The 18169-nt window shown below is 40.3% G+C and overlaps 1 protein-coding gene across 2 annotated transcripts in view; it reads right to left on the bottom strand.

Moving 5' to 3' along the window:
- Positions 1–576: 576 nt before the first annotated feature.
- gys2 (glycogen synthase 2) overlaps positions 577–18169 on the bottom strand; it is a 23456-nt gene continuing 5863 nt past the window's right edge. Inside the window, exons 2-16 of one of the 2 annotated variants that reach the window (XM_020608327.1) lie at positions 17250–17431; positions 15335–15526; positions 14315–14494; positions 10008–10152; positions 9668–9785; positions 9385–9505; positions 9126–9232; positions 8596–8655; positions 8356–8434; positions 5949–6062; positions 4106–4232; positions 2716–2811; positions 2477–2640; positions 2058–2138; positions 577–1025 (exon numbers count right to left, since the gene is read on the bottom strand). In XM_020608327.1, coding sequence (XP_020463983.1) covers positions 801–1025; positions 2058–2138; positions 2477–2640; positions 2716–2811; positions 4106–4232; positions 5949–6062; positions 8356–8434; positions 8596–8655; positions 9126–9232; positions 9385–9505; positions 9668–9785; positions 10008–10152; positions 14315–14494; positions 15335–15526; positions 17250–17431 — 1991 coding nt within the window. In that variant the 3' untranslated portion in view covers positions 577–800. The remainder of the gene's footprint in view (positions 1026–2057; positions 2139–2476; positions 2641–2715; positions 2812–4105; positions 4233–5948; positions 6063–8355; positions 8435–8595; positions 8656–9125; positions 9233–9384; positions 9506–9667; positions 9786–10007; positions 10153–14314; positions 14495–15334; positions 15527–17249; positions 17432–18169) is intronic. The other variant, XM_020608328.1, reaches the window with a different exon arrangement.

Raw genomic sequence — 18169 nt, forward strand, 5'->3', positions numbered from 1 at the left:
TCATCTGACCTTTAGCGCATAATAATGGATGCAAACCACTTTTTGTGACTAAAGGTTATTGTCTCAGACACAGCTACAGAAAACCCTCCAAATCCTTTTGATAATTTTGGCACATCTAGCATTTGAAAACTTTGGAGGTTACAGTCAAATTGCAGCTTGTACGTCCTTAGCCATAATGTGATATTTCATAGTGAAATATATACTTTATATTTGACAGACACCAAGCAGTAACTGAACAATTAACACAGGGGCATGAGATTAAAAAAAAAATGCACTTTTTATTTCACTGTCACTAAAGCAGACTATTATATAGGCTACAACGATTGGATTGGATTAGAGAATTTAACTCAGTTATCTGGATAGCATTTGAAGACACCATTTTGTTTTGTTTATGCAAACTGAGAAGAAGCTTATTAAAAACGGTAGTTGGCCAAGGATCAAACCTCGGAGAAAGCCACAATTAAACTAAGCTGCAAAAGAACAGGTGTTTGGGATCCAGGCCATGTAGTATAGCCATCCTGCTCAGGGTTATTGTAGTATAGTCCAGCAAAACACATAAGTGTATTTTTGAAAGTTGCTTCAAACCCACAAACTTTGTTTCCAGATTATGGAGTTACGATCTTTAATGTGACCTGGTGGCAGCAGAAGTGGAAGTACAGTAGGTAATGGTAGTGGAAAACTTAATGTTTATTGCAGCAGCGACATGTGTGGTCCCTCACTAATGTGCAGTATATCTGGTAATCAGATTGTGATCATTTCATTCACACCCAGCAGAAGCACTGGCTAAACCTGTGTTAATCTCAGTTTTTTGATTCTCCCCGTTGCTTCTTCTTTCCCTCTGGCACATCACCCAACACAAAGGGAGCCTTGATGTTCAGCCGGTCCCTCTCAGCCTCCTCATCTTCATCATAGGGCTCATCATCATCATCATCGTCCTCCACATCACTGTGATGCGGGGTAGAGTGGAGGGAAGCTGAGGGGGAGGGGGGCACAGAGTAGGGCCGGGGATAACGGAAACCCTGTGTCTGTAAAAATACAAGAGTCCCAGTTATTGTAGACTAAATTATGCTGCTTAATATTTAAGATATTCTGTAACAGCAGCCTTCAGTTAATTTCAGTTAAAACCATCAAGCAGAGAGTTCAGACTTGCTCTGTCACAGTCAGCCGCTTCACAGATCGTACATGTCAGGTGGTGAGTTCCTGTGCTGGTAAGAATCTGCAACATCAGAGACCTCAGACTTGCCTGTTGACTTTACCTGTTTTCTCCCCTTTCCAAACTTTTATTCTTTCTTCCTTTCCTCATTTTTTTCATTTTATCTTTCCTCCCTCCCTCCCTTTCTTTCCACCATTGATTCCTTCCTTTACTGCCCTCCTTTCTTTTCAAGTAAATATCAAATCTCTTGTAAGAATCCCTTCTATTTGATGTACCTGGAATTTAACAGTGAATTGAAAAACTGTGAATCAGACACCTTATAGTATCAGAGAGAGCCCTTAAAACAGAAGAGGGAGAGCAAAAGTAGAAAGGAAAATGTCATATAGCGCAGCAATGTTCAACTCCAGCACACTCCAAAGTGATAACTTGTCATTCATCCAAATGTTATGCTGTCAATTAAAACCTGACAAATGTGGACAAAACCCAAAAGTATGTGCTTTGTGTGTGAGTGGCCACGTGATTCTTGTGTAGCAGCATGTAGACTTAGAGGAAGGCTGCGTTACAGGTTCTCAAAACACACCAAAAGGTCACTTTCAGTTTGTAGTGCCACTGAGATATTGTACTTAATAACAAAAGTGTGTGAAGCTGTTCATGTCCTGCTTTTCTCCAGTGCAAACAATTAGCTACAGAAAATGTATGAGCCTGGCAGGTGTTTTAACATTTTCAGTTTCATTTGAACTAATGCACATAAGGCAGTTGATATGGATAAAACATCCAGATGAAGTTTCAAAATATAAAAAAGTCATTTCAGTCATTGGAATTGTTAATTTAAACAACCTGAGTCCAGGCAGATAAATTCATGTTCCAGTCCATTTACAAACTTTTTTTGCACAGTGTTCCTCACCTTCAGAGTTGCCATGGGGTCCATCTTGAACTTGTCCGGGAAGGCTCTACTAAGTGCCAGATGACGGGCATGTATGTAGAACTGTCAATCACAATCAGCAGAGATGTACATCACAGTTAAGCAACATCTAACAGAATATGTTGGAGGCTTTTCTTGGTTTTCTCTGCAGCATAACAGACAAGGTGTGTGGAAGACAGGTGATTTCCATCCCAATTTAAAATCTGATACAGTGTGCTGTGTAAATCCTGACTCTACTAGATAAGTAACACCTAAATAACACTTTAGGTCATCCTTGGCAATTGAAACAGGATGAAGCAAGGACCCGCTCTGTCCATCTGTCCTGTTCTGCCTGGTTAAGATCTTGCTAGATACACCCTCATATCAAACAGCTATTTATTGCTGATCCAGCAGAAACAGACCCGTCCCAGGTATCTCCAGTCCAGCAGGTCAGACAGCCTCTCAGTTCGATTGCGCTGGATGATGCGCTGACGGCGAGACTGCTGGCAGAAACTAAACATGAACTGGGTCAGCTGGTTACAGGACTCTTCAGCGGAACGGAACCGCCGGTCCACAATGTAGATACCTGAGTAAGAGAGAAAAAGGAGAGGGAGACGGGATGCCTAAAATTCTGTGTGTATGTGTGCATGTGTGTGCATACCATAGGCAGCGGGGTCTGAGATGTGTTCCTCCATGAAGCAGCCAAAACCTGACAGGTTGGTTGTCACACTAGGAATGCCCATTACGGTACATTCACCTGCAGCAAGGAATCACAGAACACCACTGTGAAACGGGGCCAATTTCTATATTTTTGCCTACAATGCTTGAATGAAAATTGCACGGTAACATCCATATAAGATCTACCACACACCAAAGTCTGATCTGGATCCAAGTCATATTCTGGATCTGCTGATCCAGAATGTAATGCTACAGACTTGCAACTAAGATCAAATTCTATCTGAAACTCTGCTGATTCAGTGGGTGGCAACAGATTCGATGTCTTCAAAAGTTACTGAGCTAAATCCCGAAGAAAACCACCATTAGTGAAATATTGTCTTTCTTGAATATCATTCAAACTCATCATAATACTATCAGTGTGATTCCAAATGCCAGAGAGAGGTTTTCATGGCCAAGGAATCATGTTATGAGGGTCGCACTACCTTGGGATTATTGCTTTTAGGTGGAATGGCATTATGAGGATAGTGTTCTGCCTTGACGGATGTTCACACTCTGAGTGCTGTCTAGTTGACAGATTACAGGATTAATCACTTAATTGGAAAAATAGTCAGAATGATCTATAAGGGAATTTATCATGGTTCAAGCTCTCTCATGTCTGTTGTTGTCATTTGCATTTGTTTTACAATACATGCACATTTTCAGGTAAAAAACAACACTTGCTGCTAGCCATAAAAATACAATTAATGTCTGATAGGAATAAATCTGATTTGCCCATAAACAGAAATACATAGATGGACCTTTCAGGATGTTAAAGTTTTGTTGTCCTAATCCAGATGTGTATTAATGTGTTTAAACTATTGATTCTAAAAACTAGTTTCCAAAATTTTCAGTAAATGAGCTGGACCTGTGGTTTACAATGGAATAAATTGTGCTGATTTGTGGAAATTAAATCCTTAATATTGGAAAGGTACTGACAGCAGCATTTACAAGGTATTTGTGAGGTATACTGCACCTGCAGGATCGGCCTTATTAAAAAATGAGTGTACTGGTTTTACAGAATACTGCAGTGAGTATACATCATGTGGTAGTGATACAGCACCTCTTTTATTGGAAGCCTGAATGGGTTTGCAGCTGTTATAGGCACACATAGGATGTGTTCTTACAAAGGGTGCAATGGATATAAAAAATATTGTCTAAATGTAAGTCAGCATGCATATATTCTCTTATTGTTATGTGCAGTGGCTATATAGAATGTTGAAGACTTCATCTATTACTGCTTCATGTGGCTGCTTTGGAGCTTTGTGTAACTGCAGTGCCTCTGTTTTTCAGGAAGACGGTGCATTTGTGTGTACAGTGTGACAGTAGAAGGCTACCAGGTGTGTATCCCCATGGTTCATAATAGGAGGGGAACACTCCAAGGTTACAGCCACGAACAAAGTCCTCATAGTCCATTGGCAGCAGGGGACTGGTGGAGGACAGGAACTCAGGGTGGAAGATGATCTAAAGAGAAGAGGGATAGAAATAATAGGTTGGAATTACAGATGTCCATGAATCACCAGTGGGAATTTGCTGTATATTACCTCAGGAGTGTAGATTTACTGTACACTGGCTGTGATGTGTGAAACAATAAATATCTTGTGACCTATAGTAAAAATTACAGGGGAATTTCATGGTTCTTAGAGGATGATTAAGGTTTTTATCCTCTAAGAATTTGTTGCCACCCCTCAGACCAATTTTTAGACTGTCCTCCTATAAAAAAATGAGTCCATGTCATTTAGGCCAGCAAGTTATTATGACCAGCAATAACATGTTATAGTTAGTCAACCTCTAGTGACCAAAGTAATTATGACACGAGCAAAGGAGGCAGTTATTTTATGTAATAAATAAAGGAGGTTAGTTGGATGGATGGGTCAAAAAGATGGAATGTTCCCTACAGGAGGCTGGTGTTTGATTCCCGTGTGAAAGCTACAGGTATATTATTGTAAGCAAGATGATTAAGATTATTTCAGTCCAAAGCACAATCTAAACCTAATGAAACATAACCAAGTGTTTATCATTGTCTCCATGACAACAAAGGTCTGGTAAGTGTAACTTTGGATGGGTCCTATGGATGGTGTTCTAAGGTAGGGACAACCCACACAGTAGTGGAAGAAGTATTTAGGTCTTTAATGTAAGTAAAAGTTTTTAAAAATACTATCGTAAAAATACTCCTGCATTCACAATTTCACTTAAGTAAAAGTACAAAAATATTAGCATCAAATCGTAGTTGGAGTAACTATGCAGAATGACAAATTTTCCATTAATGTTTATTTTATTAATGATTACAGTTATTGACAAATTGTGAAGATCTCTTTAATGTTGCAGCTGGTAAATTTGATTTCATTTACATACTGGTGGGTAGCTGGTGAATCCTCCATCAGGGATCAATAAAATCTTTGTTTTCTAATTTGATTCTAAAATGTTACTAGCCTCTTCTTCTTCTACTTCCGGCTGTTCCTGTCGCCACAGCGAATCATCAGTTCCCACTGAACTGATGATTCACACGTTAAACTTGGCGTGTTTTATGCTGGGACGCCGTTCTGGATAATGTCTAATTTAGAGTTTCCAGTCAACCTAAATGGCATGTCTTTGGACTGTTGGAGGAAACCGTAGCACCCAGAGAAAGCCCACACAGGCACAGAGAGAACATGCAAACTCTGCACCGAAAAACACAGGGTTGGCCGGGGCTCGAGCTTGGAACCTTCTTGTTGTGAAGTAACAGCGCTAACCACTGTTCCACTGTGCCACTCCCAAAACTTAAATTTTACTAGCTGCTAAAGTTGTAAAATAAATTTAGTGGAGTAAAAAGTTTAATATTTGCCTCTGGAATTAATGAAGTCAGTATATGAAGTAGCAGAAAATGGAAATACTCAAGGAAAGAATAAATAGCTCAAAACTGTTTCTGAGTACTTGAGTAAGTGTAATTAGTGACATTCCACCACTGAAACTATGGTTTAGATAGGAGGGCAGACAGTTGTAATTGTTATTCTAGCTAGAAAGTACTTACACTTTTTTACATAAACCTCACATTTAATGATAGCTAGAAAGTACTTACACTTTTTTTACATAAACCTCACATTTAATGATCCCCAGGTGATTCACTAGTCACAGCCCACAAACAAACTTCAGGAGACGACATAACACTGATGGAGTAAATATACAGGATGTGTGGTCTACCTTGACGCGATCATCCCTGGAGTTGAAGAGGCCGATGCGTCTGACAGTGGACAGGATGGGATCTGATGGGTCATCCAGCATGTTGTGAGTGGTTACTGGAGGGAGGCTGTGTCTCTGCAGCAAGGGGTACAACGTGTGTGTTTAAGGCAGTAAAACATACAAGTGGTGAGACAGAAAGAGGGACAAGTCAAAGTGAACGCATTACCAAATACTGATGAGGTATGTTACTGTACAAGATGTACTGATTTTGTTATGATATCACTTATGAACATCTTGTTAATTGATCTTTACTTTGCAGCTTGTGTTCTAATGCTTACACTTGCTGTCAGTTGTTATCCCTGGGAGATAACAATGTTAATCAATTTCAGGTATTCTCATTGTATCAAGATAAATGATTCAATGATGTTATGGTCCATTGCCAATCAAGTCTCTGCAGCACCAAGCAACAAAAGTCTGAGGCTATCAGCTGGATTTCCTTTAGTGTAAATGTTTACATTGCTGTGTTCATATTCTAAATGTCATGCACATCTAAACACACATGCCTAAAGCACTGGAATGAGGAGAAATGACATAATGAGTGTTTGAGTCAGTGGTGTATAATTGGTAACCTTTCAGAGTGTGATCCTGAAAAGTATTGATCAGTCCAGGCATTATGTAAACCCTGGGTTAATGATATCTAATTACTGTCTCACACCACAGCGCATCATAAAACAAAAACAAGCAGTGCTTAATTTTACAACTCCTATGGTTTCCTATTGTTCCCTTTAAAGGAACTTTAATTTCACAGGAAGAAACACCATTTAAGAAGTGCAAATAATTTTTTTTTAAAAAGCAACAGTGTTCAGTTAGTACACTTTCAGGTAATTCATTCTGATTAGTTGCTGTCATTTCCCCGGGGCATCTTCTAGTCACTGCACAGCAGGTAAGCTGAAACATCAGCATTTCATTCAACACATATTGAAAGTAAGCAAACTATCAGAAGATTACTGGCCTGTATTTACCAAAGTCGCTTTTAATTAGATGAAAGCCAGATTTTTTGGTTCCAAATGAATGTGATCACTGGACAGACATAGAGAGGTTAAATCAAGTTTAAAGACTGAATTAATATTAAGCAGCTGTTTTTTTATTTGTATTTTTTATATATATATAACCCTACTGTATGCTACTTAAGTGTTTCACAATTAGAGGTACCACCTGGTAGTACTTCTACAGCTAATAGGGGCTCCAAGGTACCACGATAACCATTGACTGTGATGCTAATATATAATATATTTGTCATACAACCTTATGAAGAACTAGTGCTGATTGCCCAGGACGCACTTCCAACTAACCTGAGTTGTAATGCCTCAACAAAATAGCTAAGAGCAGAAGAAATACAGCAAATCACTGGATGACCTGTACGAAGAATTCTGGCGTCAGTTCTGTCCAAGCTGTTGACAAGGTGTCCTGTCCCCCGTCACAAGACCCTGAAACAGCACCACAGGAGCTGCAATTGGAACTAATCGATCTTCAGCCTGACTCCATTCTAAAAGAGAAGCTCTCTTAAACTGAATGACTTTTATGTTTCACTTAACGAAGCCACGTTTCCAAACCTCTGGAGGACGGCACAAAAGATGCTGCCGTTGTTTGGCTCGAACTATGTGTGTGAGCAGATGTTCAGCATCATGAACATCAACAAAGCACCCCACAGACCCATGTTAACTCAGCAACACCTCAGATCTATCCTGAGAATAGCCACAGCAAAACTAACTCCAGACTTTGACCAACAACAGTGTTCCCACTGAAACTGAAGGTTTAATTCTCTACTGTGTTATATAAAAAATGCATTTGGAGAACAAGTTGTACAATAAGCCTTGTATATTCATGCTTTGCTACCCATTAAAGGCCAAAACCTTTTATGTAATGGCTTTTATATGTCATTTATATTAGTTCACACAAACACTCCATCCTTCTGCCCCCGGCCCGGCCCCTGTGTTAAATTTTAGAACCCATTGTGGCCCACGAATCAAAAGGTTTGCCCACCCCTGGTCTACAGGGTAGAGAAGCTGGAATAACAATAGCAGCCTTAGGCAGCAGAGTGACATAGAGGGGGGCAGTATATCTGAGAGACACCATTTCCTCCCCCATTTTCACTGGATTTATCAGACAATGTGCAAAACCTTGGTTGACACACCTTTAGAGAGTGAGTGCTTGCGGTCAGAGAACAGCAATTTACAATGAAACTTTACTACCAGCTGAATATGGAACAGTACTCAAAAGAATATAACAGGTCATTAGAAGAGGGTAAATATTAGAGGAAGACCTGTATCAATCAGTTTTTAGACACTAGATGGTAAAAAATACCACAAAACGGTGCCACTGTTTAATTAAAATGATATAAAGAAGAACCAGAAACAGACTTCAGTACCTGAGTAGCATAGATGGCTCTCTTCATTATGGTGAAGTCATCTCTGTCAAGAATGGAGTTCATATCAGGGATCTGACCTCTGACAACAGGGCAAACAAAAAAAAACACTCACTCACCCTACAAGAGCTTCACTGATCACAGAGTACCACAGTGTTTATGTCCACTGAGACGTGACATCAATATCAGCTCTCACTGAGATCAGTAAAGCTGCGCTTTCACTTATAGTGTCGATATACTTACTTTAATAGAGCATCATACAGTTTTTTTCCAAACTTCTCCTTCACAGTGTGAGCTGTATCCCTGTGAGACAAATGGAGACCTGCCTCAGAAATATATGTTGACCCAAACTCACAAGCTTCAATTGCTTTACTAAAACAAACCCAAATTCATTCCGTTTCAAACAGTTCACAACAGCCACAGTAGAAAGAGAGACTGAAATTGTCATTTTGATTTTCAAATAGGATGACATCAGTGACCTAGAAACCGTCCTGCACAAGCCTGGCAACTTTTACAAGTGCAGCTTCAGTGTTGTGGTGGCTACGAAGTGTGACCGGAGCCTTTCAAACAGTGTGTGCTCATTTAGAGAGAATTTAAGCTATGTATAGGCCTCCTTATACAATGCCTTGGCAAGAACAACTAATTTCTATATTGGTCTGTAATTGTTTAAGTTATCAGTGTCTAGATTATTTTTTATTTAGGAGGGATTGAACACTGTAGACCATCTATGTTAATGCTGGCATTGGACTACTATTCAAACTACACTGGCATACCAGAGCTGTTTGCGTACCGCCTGTCCCTTCAGTGACTCCACATTGAAGTTGTTTGTTTTGGCTGGCATGATGAAGAAAGCTACCACTGTTACATCATTCCTGTGGACCTGTAGCAAGAGTGAGGAAGACAAGAGAGGAGAGAGGGGAAAACAAGGGGGGTGGGGTAATACACTTACTAGTAATTTGGACAGGAGTGCATGCTTAAGTATGTGAGCACACAGTAAAATACTGCAGAACGCATGAAGGCTAAGGACCTTACCCGCAGCAGGTAGTTGAGTCTGGACAGTGATTCCAGAAAAATATCAGCTCCCTTATTGGAGAACTCATAGCGTCCAGCGATGAAGAAGAAGAGGGTTTTATCCAGGTTGAAGTCCAGATGACTGCCAGGACGATAAGATTTACAATTAGGTTTAAAGAGATACAATTATCCAGCTAGCTAGAAGAAACAAAAGAAGAATGCCCCATTGGTAATGACGGAAGTAAATGGGTTACCTCTACATGAGACAAATCAGAACTACACAGTTAAAACAATCCCCACTCACCCATAAAAGTGTCCTCTGACAAATTCCTGGATGCGGGTCTTGTTAATGGAGTGCAGGTTCTGAAACTCATGCATGGCTGAGAACTTCTTCACATTTAGCCCATTTGGAGTCACTATATCTGCACCATCAACACAGCAACAGCAGGGCTTTAATGGCAGTAGGTACACAGTTACATAACTGAAAGGTTTGCCCTAGTAGTGGCGCTAGTGGAGAGCTGAGGGGGCAGCAAATCTCTGTCTTCATCCTCCTGGGATCATGAATATTCATACTAGATTTACTAGATTTACCACAAACTGACCAAATATAATCTTTGTGGCGCTGCAGTGAAACACTTCCCCACCTGGCTTCCTGTGCACCATGTGGTTGGCCTCCACCGCAGTGATCTGGGAGACTGTGGTGAAGACATGGGCACAGTGAACTGCTGCTCTCTCCAGACAGTAGCGATGGTATATCTGTCTGTCACCTGCCTCCTGGTCAATGTTGAACTACAACACACATACCACAGAAAAGGAGCAGATCAATAATGTCAAGAATTCTCATTGTCACATTTCATTTGTAGGAATAATTTATAAAACATTTAAGAATCAAGAGCTAGAACATAAAATATAACTGCAGGTTTTATAGACTGGAGGAGTCAGGATAGTATAGAATTAAACACAACCATTTGCATATACAGTATGTGCTGAGTGTCATCGCTGTGGTGCTTCATTCTTAGTTTTTCTTATGTGATAATTTACAAAATTAGTGATGCACAGTTAAGCAATTATTATTAACATGAATTTTGTATCCAGCATGCCTCCGTATTCCCCCTCAATACTGGACCATAATACAGGCCCTTGGTTTTAAATTTATTTGGAAAAAGTGAGGCAACCAAAGTTTAAAAATAAAATCTGTTCTTGGTGTAAACTACAAGGAGAATTTGGATTTGAAGGATTTCAAGTTCTGTTATTGATTTTTCTAATTTACATCTACATTATTCAAGTTCCATAGGATGATGCTCTTCCTATACACCCATCATTATCAACATGCAAGAGCTTCGTATCACAGCTACAAAATCTATCTATCTATCTATCTATCTATCTATCTATCTATCTATTTATCTGTCTATTTATGCAGATGTTGTGCTGGAATCTTGCTTGTGGGTCTGCTCAGGTTTGGATGGTAAACATCTGGAGTAGTCAGTGGGCCCCTCTGGTTCATGACTACCCTTTTTCGTATCTCCCCAGCCTTCTGCCTTCATCATGATACAGATATCTGCCTCTTCAGGGAGCTATGCTAGTTCACCCCCCTCCATTCTGTCATGTGGTGTAAGGTGGGGGGGGTCATCGCCATCATTCCCCACCTCTGTCTCTTTTTCAGACTGTGGAGACTTTGTAGTTTCTTTCTTAGGTGGGACAGGGCTCCTGGAGGATTTCCTGTCCTTGGAACGTTGATCTTCTCATTGAGGTGATCTATAAAACGGTCTGTAAGGCCTGTGGGCCCTCCCTTGTGGGCAATAGGCCCCTCTCCCATATGGCCTGTGAACTTCCTCTCCTCTCCCCCATGGCTGGTGGTATTCCTCTCTATACAGTCTATTATCATCCCGGTCTCTTCTTATGGCCTCATACCACCATATTTATCACCACTGTCCAAATCTCTGCTCTCTTTGATATTATGTATTCATAGATTTTATTTTTCCCCTATAGGAAACTCTTCCATATCTTGCTGTGTTGCGCACCCATTTGCTCTAATAGGTCCGTCATGAATTTGATCCTCTTTATGCATGATATGGGATTGCTCAGACGTGAAGTCTTTTTGATCCAGGCACGCACATACGTGCACAACCATAATCACAGCCCTAGTATACCTAATGATTTACATCAAGATGATGACTCAGGTAATCATAACGAATCTCAGCCTGTTGTTAGTGATATAGTGGAAGCTGCCTCGTAAACAAATCACTCAATCAATGAATTCTCCCACAATAAAATACAATTTCTCTGGAACTCTTTATAGCTCAGATCACCAACACAAAGCAGAGCTCACAGTATGTTAGAAATCTTTAAATAGTACTATACAGTAGATGTATGCATGAATTGATTTGCATAAGGATACTGTATCTAGCCTCACGTGTGTAAAATAAAATAAAATAAACTGTTGATCAGATAAGTGATAGAGTTCAGTATATGCAAGTAGATTACTGTAATCGAGTCACATGTAAAGCCAGAAATCTGCGTTTAAATTATTATTATTAAATGTCTTTGTGTAGTGATGCAGAAAGGGTTTCTGGGAAACTGTACGATAGCTCAAACAAGCTATTTTGCAGTACCACACAGTGCAATATCATAACACTCCTGTTGCAGCATCCAAGTGTATTATTTACAGTATTAGGGTAGGGGAAGGGCTTTTAGGGGGGAGAAATGGATCCATCCCTCTTCTTGGGGCACTCAGCACTGACAACTGTTCAATAGTGTCCTTTGTTCTTAGCTTATTATAGATTCAATACACTGTTGTCTGTTTCAGTGCTGTATGTCTTGATTGTGTCTGGAACTTGTGATGCTCCTGTCTTGGCCAAGGCTCTCTTATAAAAGTGGTTGCAAACTTCAATGAAACTTTTAATTAGTTAAATAAAAGTAAAATATAAATCCATCAATAGAACAGTCAAAGTTCTTCTGGACTTCCTGTTCAAGCTGAGGGTTACAAACGCCTCGCTTGTCAATGATCCATTCAGCAGTGCATGGCCTTTAGCTCCACACTGACCTTTAGGATGTGAGCAGATCGGACCCAATCACAAATCACTGACCCCTCCACACACAAATCAACATCCCTAATGATGCTCTAAGTGGCTGTAAAAGGCTGCAATTTATAGCCTGAACCTTTGAATGTGAAAATCTCATAATTGCTCTGTGTGTGTGTCTGTGTGTGTGTATGTGTGTGTGTTAGGGTTGGGAGGGGTGGGGTTGGGTGTCTGAATGTGTTCTAATGGAAAAACAGCAATGAAAAATAGCACTATATATTAAAGTTGTTTCTATATAAATATTATCAAGCAATAACACACGTCTCTGTTGATTGCTAAACTCTTATTTTCAACCAGCAGCCATCATGAGCAATAAGTGCACAAGTGTCATTGTGTTCACTGAAACTGCTGACTGCTCCAAAGGTTCTCAGACTGTATAAGCTTCCAGTTAAAATGTCCCAGTGTGTATGCAAACATTTCAAAGTGTTTGTTGGATGGTCGGCTCAAAAGTTATACAAACAAATACACTGATACCCAACACTATAGCACTTGAAATGGGTTCAGGAGCCAGAAACACAATCAGGATAGTATTACTTTGACTTCTCAAAGACATCAGACAGAGGGTTGAGGTTTTGGGGTTCCTCGACATCTTGGGCCCCTGGGCCTGGGCCTGACAGGCTCAGCAACATACAGTACATAAAATCAATTATTTTTACTCAAGAGGTTTGGCTCTTTATAGCTAATTCCACACCTTAGAATGTCTTGTCTATGGCTTAAAGAGGGTGAATCCTTGACTAACACTAGTGTCAGACTTGCAAAATCAACTTTTATTAACAAACAAGCAGCAAAGGACCTTATTTAATGACCTCAGAAAAGATGAACCCTAACTCCATGCTTGGAGGATGGCGTTTCACACCTTCATTTACACATAGTGCCACACAGCATCAGGTACATGTGACAGGTTCATTGTATTTTGCTTAGAGTTCCAGAAATCAGCCAGTGCTTACACAGTATGCTGAAGGTCAGTGGTTGCTGTTTGTCTCTTAGGGCAGAGACACACCAAGCCCACAGGTGGCCACTGGCCACTATCAGGCCGTCAGTGAGCATCTGTTGATGCTTGTCTTCCCTCTGTGTCCCACACCGTTGGCACTAGTGGGTCCCTGCTGGTGGCTTTTCGGCCAGTTCGACATTTTGAATCAGCATAGCGCAATGGGCCTCGTTGGTGAGAGAGACCACTTTGATTGGCTGTTCAGCTTAGTGAATCAATGTATGAGAAGAGAAGGCCCGCTAACCCTGCCGCTGCAGTATCCATGATTTCACTCATTTAGTGCACTTGTTTTTCACCTCCATAACCTCCTGTCTTTTTCCACAACACCAGTGTCAATTACAACATCTTATCAGACATATTCTCGATTAGAAGCATCTATACACTGCAGCTGTTTTGAACAAGAGGCGCTTTGTTTATAGCTCATACTTCTGCAATCTTGGTCTTCTTTCTCTTTCTGAATGGCGAATACAGATACTGCCACCTGTTGCTAGTGGGGAATTATTTCTGTCACACAGGCACAGAATGTACGTATTAGTCGGCCGTTGGCTGTAGTATGTGCAATGTGTTCAAGTGCCACTTTTTCAACACAACTGGCCCAGACAAAGCTGATGTGAGGCGGCGCAGACGTTGGCCTTCATCACTGCTAGTTCTTTCATGTCGGCTTGGCGTGTCTCTGCCCTTAGTTTGTGGGAATCTAACTAACTAGGAATAATATAAAAAATATGCCATGTTAGCTTAATAGCACATTTCCAAACCAAATTTGATGGTCCTTCTACAAAAGAGGCCCTTCAGATAAGAAACCAAGATCATACAGTCTCATTTCCAACAGTAACAGTATAGCTTCTGTGAAAGTGTCTGTGCACTACATGACCTGACCCCTTACCTTGTCTAGGTTGTTGTAAAAGTCAGCATTCCCAGCACAGATATATCGTCCCAGCAGGGTGGCATGAGTAGTGAATACTGTTGCTATCTTGTGGGCCCGAGACAGAATAAGCCCAGATCCTGCCTGCCACTCATGGAAATGACCAATGACATTGGGCTTGTCACCAAGGTGGTCTGTTAGCTGGAAAACAAAAGATCTGTCAGCAATGGGAAACGTAATGTTTACATAGAGGATGCAACCAAACCGAGTACACTCCTGTGCAATATCACAGAAATTTTATATGATTCAAAATTGTTATTTATGTGTTGAAGTGTAAGGTATTTATGTGCAATGAAAAACAAACTGATTAGAAACACAGGAACCAAAGTCCAGTTTCAATGCAATAAAAATGAAAACACATGTGATCACTGAGACAAAAGTCAGTTTGACAAAAGTGATCCTGTGATTTACTTTTAAGGTTAACTGCAGAAACGAGGTTAACAAAGTTTCTATGAACACCACAGCATTTTGGCATGGGTTGTATTCTATGTAAAAATGGCTCCATGTGGTGAGGAATTACCTGAGCTAGTAAATCAAACTGTGAGACTTTATGAAGATAGGAGAGGCTACAAAAATATTGGTAGGCCATTCAACATACAGTAAGCCAAAACACAGCTGCAGCAGTGGTTAGGAGGTAGGCTACGATGGAAATTAATGTTTCAGTGACTGGTCACAAGGACAGTCAATCTTTGACAGTGTCCAAGAAGAAAACCATTATTCACAAAATGCACAGAACTGCAAGATAAAACTTTGACTGGCAACACATTTTTTGGTCAGATGAAATCATCTGCTCATCTGGCTAAAAACAAACAAAACTGTATGAAATTGACAGGATCTGTAATTAATTAACAGTTCAGAAATGTTGGCCAGGGGTGTACTCAGCTGTGTTGCAAACCTCTGTAGCCACCAATGTAGCAGGAGGCAAGGGGAAAAAATATAAGGATCTGACTGATGTTCACATCAGGTTGAACAGCAGCTGACCTCTTTGAAGAACCAGGCAATAAGGGAGCCCAGGATGAGCGAGTCATTGGCCTCTCTGTCATGGTAGGGCAGGCCGATTTGGCAGGTCTGCCACAGGTCCCCCTTCCAGCGATCCAAGTTCCAGGCAGCAGATCCGATGTCGAACAGGATCACATTGGGGCTGCCCTCGATAAGCCAGCGCCCAAAATAAACCTGCAGACATCAACATCATTGTCAATGCTGGAAACTCACTGAGTGACAAGTTTCAGTTTTCAAAATTAATTTCCAGTGTGGTTGGATACACTGGGAACATCCTATACTGGCAGTACTGCAGTGCTGCATCAAACTTTAAAAGTCATAAACATTTAACACATGTTCACTTTTTAAACTGAGATCTTGACTAGAGCTACTCTTCAGGTAATCGTGGTTGTTCATATTGGCCTTAAATGTCATTGTAACTATTATGGCATATGCCATAAGTTGAGTCCAAATATATTTTATAGGAATAAATTGGCCCTATGATTGTTGTTGTTATGGAGAAATGTTTTCATTTAAATAATTAAGGGCAAGCAGCTCAAGAAACAAAGCCTCAGTTTTTTAATGGCATTGACTCATGAGGTTTCAGGCTGAAGGTTTATCAGACCAATCAGCATGTATCTTAAAGAATATGCATCTTACATGTAAGATGTATAGGGGACCACACAATGTCAGGTCCCTGGAACATCAGGGTCTCTGGTGTGTGAGCGCCATCTAGTGGCCAGTAATCAAAGGGTAGTAATTCACCTCTTCAGTGACAGTGTGGTAAATACTTTTACCTCCTATAAGGTCATCAGTTTATATGGAAATGTAACATAGTAACATGTGTGTGATGAGCTCCAAATAGGTATTAAAATATACACAAAACAACAACCATAACAGCTAATATTGATATATTTATTTAACCATTCTGTTACAGCTGTAAAAATCCCTGTATAACCACAAACTCAATGCAGCTGACTGCTGGCAAGGTGCACAATCAGCTGTAGGATAACAGTGTGCTATGTATGGGTTTGGAAAAATGAACCTGCACTTACCTTATTCGTGTGATAGAACCTTTTGTGGGATACAGGCTCTCTCTTATATGCATACACATCCAGAGCAATCTGTGGCAGGGAAGGCTTCAGGGGTGGGGTCAGAAGGGCATTCAGCCCGGCTGAAACCTTATTGGCCTCTGAAGTGCCCCTGTCTTGTCACTAGTCTTAACTTAGTTCACAGCACTTCTTGTGCATTGAATCCAGGCAGGTAAAGTCACTATTTGATATGCAATGTGTATAATGTGTCTGGATTTGCTTCAGGTTGGTTATGTGTATATCTGTATGTGTGTAAACAGTAACAGTGTAGCTACACATGCTGTTATGCTAAAAGTCTTCTGAGGTCATGTTCCATTCGCCTCCACTAAACTCACTGGTTACAGGTCAGCAATGGTCAAACAATGGTATTTTATTTATTATATATATATCTGGGGGAATGTATTATTATGTGTTATGTATTTTATTCAAATAAGTAAAAAATATATATGTTTGTTGTGTGCAAGTATGAAAATAGTTCAGAACTGTGATTTTCTGAGCTTTTTTTAACTAAAAATGTGACCCCTGATTTGTGGTTCAGCTATTTGAGTTTGAACCACCAGTTCCAGAAAGAATCGCACTTGTAAGCACTTCTTAAGATAATATAACACTATGGCAGCACATGTCTTCCTGAAATACATTAGACATTTTGTTAGCGTATTATGCTAGAATAGCCAAAATAAAATACCAAGATCTCAGTAATATCTGCCAGACTGAGCTACACCCTTATGAACAGGAACAACAAGTATTCATAATCCAGACCTATATCAAATATCATTTAGGTTGCAGACAAACACATACAGTATGTTGACACTCTCCCCCCCTCCCACCTGGCAGCCGTTGTGGATGAGAGCATCCATGGCCTTCCTGATGGCGGGGTTCAGTGGCTCACAGCTCTCCACCTGGGTCTTGAAGTTGTGTTCGAAGTAGGGGCCCATCATGTAATAGTTGTCCCCCCATTCATCTGCTGTGATCTTAGCCTTGGTCTGAATCACTGTGTAGATTCCTCCAACTATAAATTCCCACACAGTGAAAGGAAAAGAGCTCTGAAGTTACGTTTTTAAACTTTGTTTCAACATTTAAGTATTAATATCATTAATAAAAATCAAAGTCAAAAGTGGAATGAATCTAAGTGAACTTTTCCTCTTTCATACTTTCTGTCAAGTACATTTTTATTGCCACTCTGATCTACCAGTTTTAAAACCTTCAGAATTCTGATAAATCAGAAGAGAAGGCCTCGGGGCAGACCCAGGACACGTTGGAGAGACTATGTCTCCCGGCTGGCCCGGGAAAGCCTTGGGGTTCCTCCTGAGGAGCTAGAGGAGGTGTATAGGGAGAGGGAAGTCTGGGAGGCTCTGCTCGGACTACTGCCCCCACGGATAAAGCTGACAAAGATGGATGGATGGATGGATGGAGAATTCAAATAAAACATTTTTCTAGACAAACCAAACTGTGTGTGTTTGTTCATTTTCAAATATTTGTAATAATTTGTAATGGGACTGAAACGGAATTTTGCTAAATTGATTTGTCTGTTAATTAGTAGTTTGTTTGCAGCTTTAGAGCCAAAACAAATCCATTTTAAATCTGGTTACATGGTTATTCATCCAGAAAAATCAAAAAGAGAAAGGAAGCATTAAAAGAGAAGATAATAAACTTTCAGAACCATCTTATAAAATGGATTTGTCACTTTGATGATAGCTGATAGTTGTTTAAACATGTCATCATGACCTGAATATTCTTTGTATTATTT

This window comes from Monopterus albus, unplaced genomic scaffold (assembly GCF_001952655.1).
Source record: "Monopterus albus unplaced genomic scaffold, M_albus_1.0 scaffold92.1, whole genome shotgun sequence".
In the NCBI taxonomy this organism is placed as follows: Eukaryota; Metazoa; Chordata; class Actinopteri; order Synbranchiformes; family Synbranchidae; genus Monopterus; species Monopterus albus.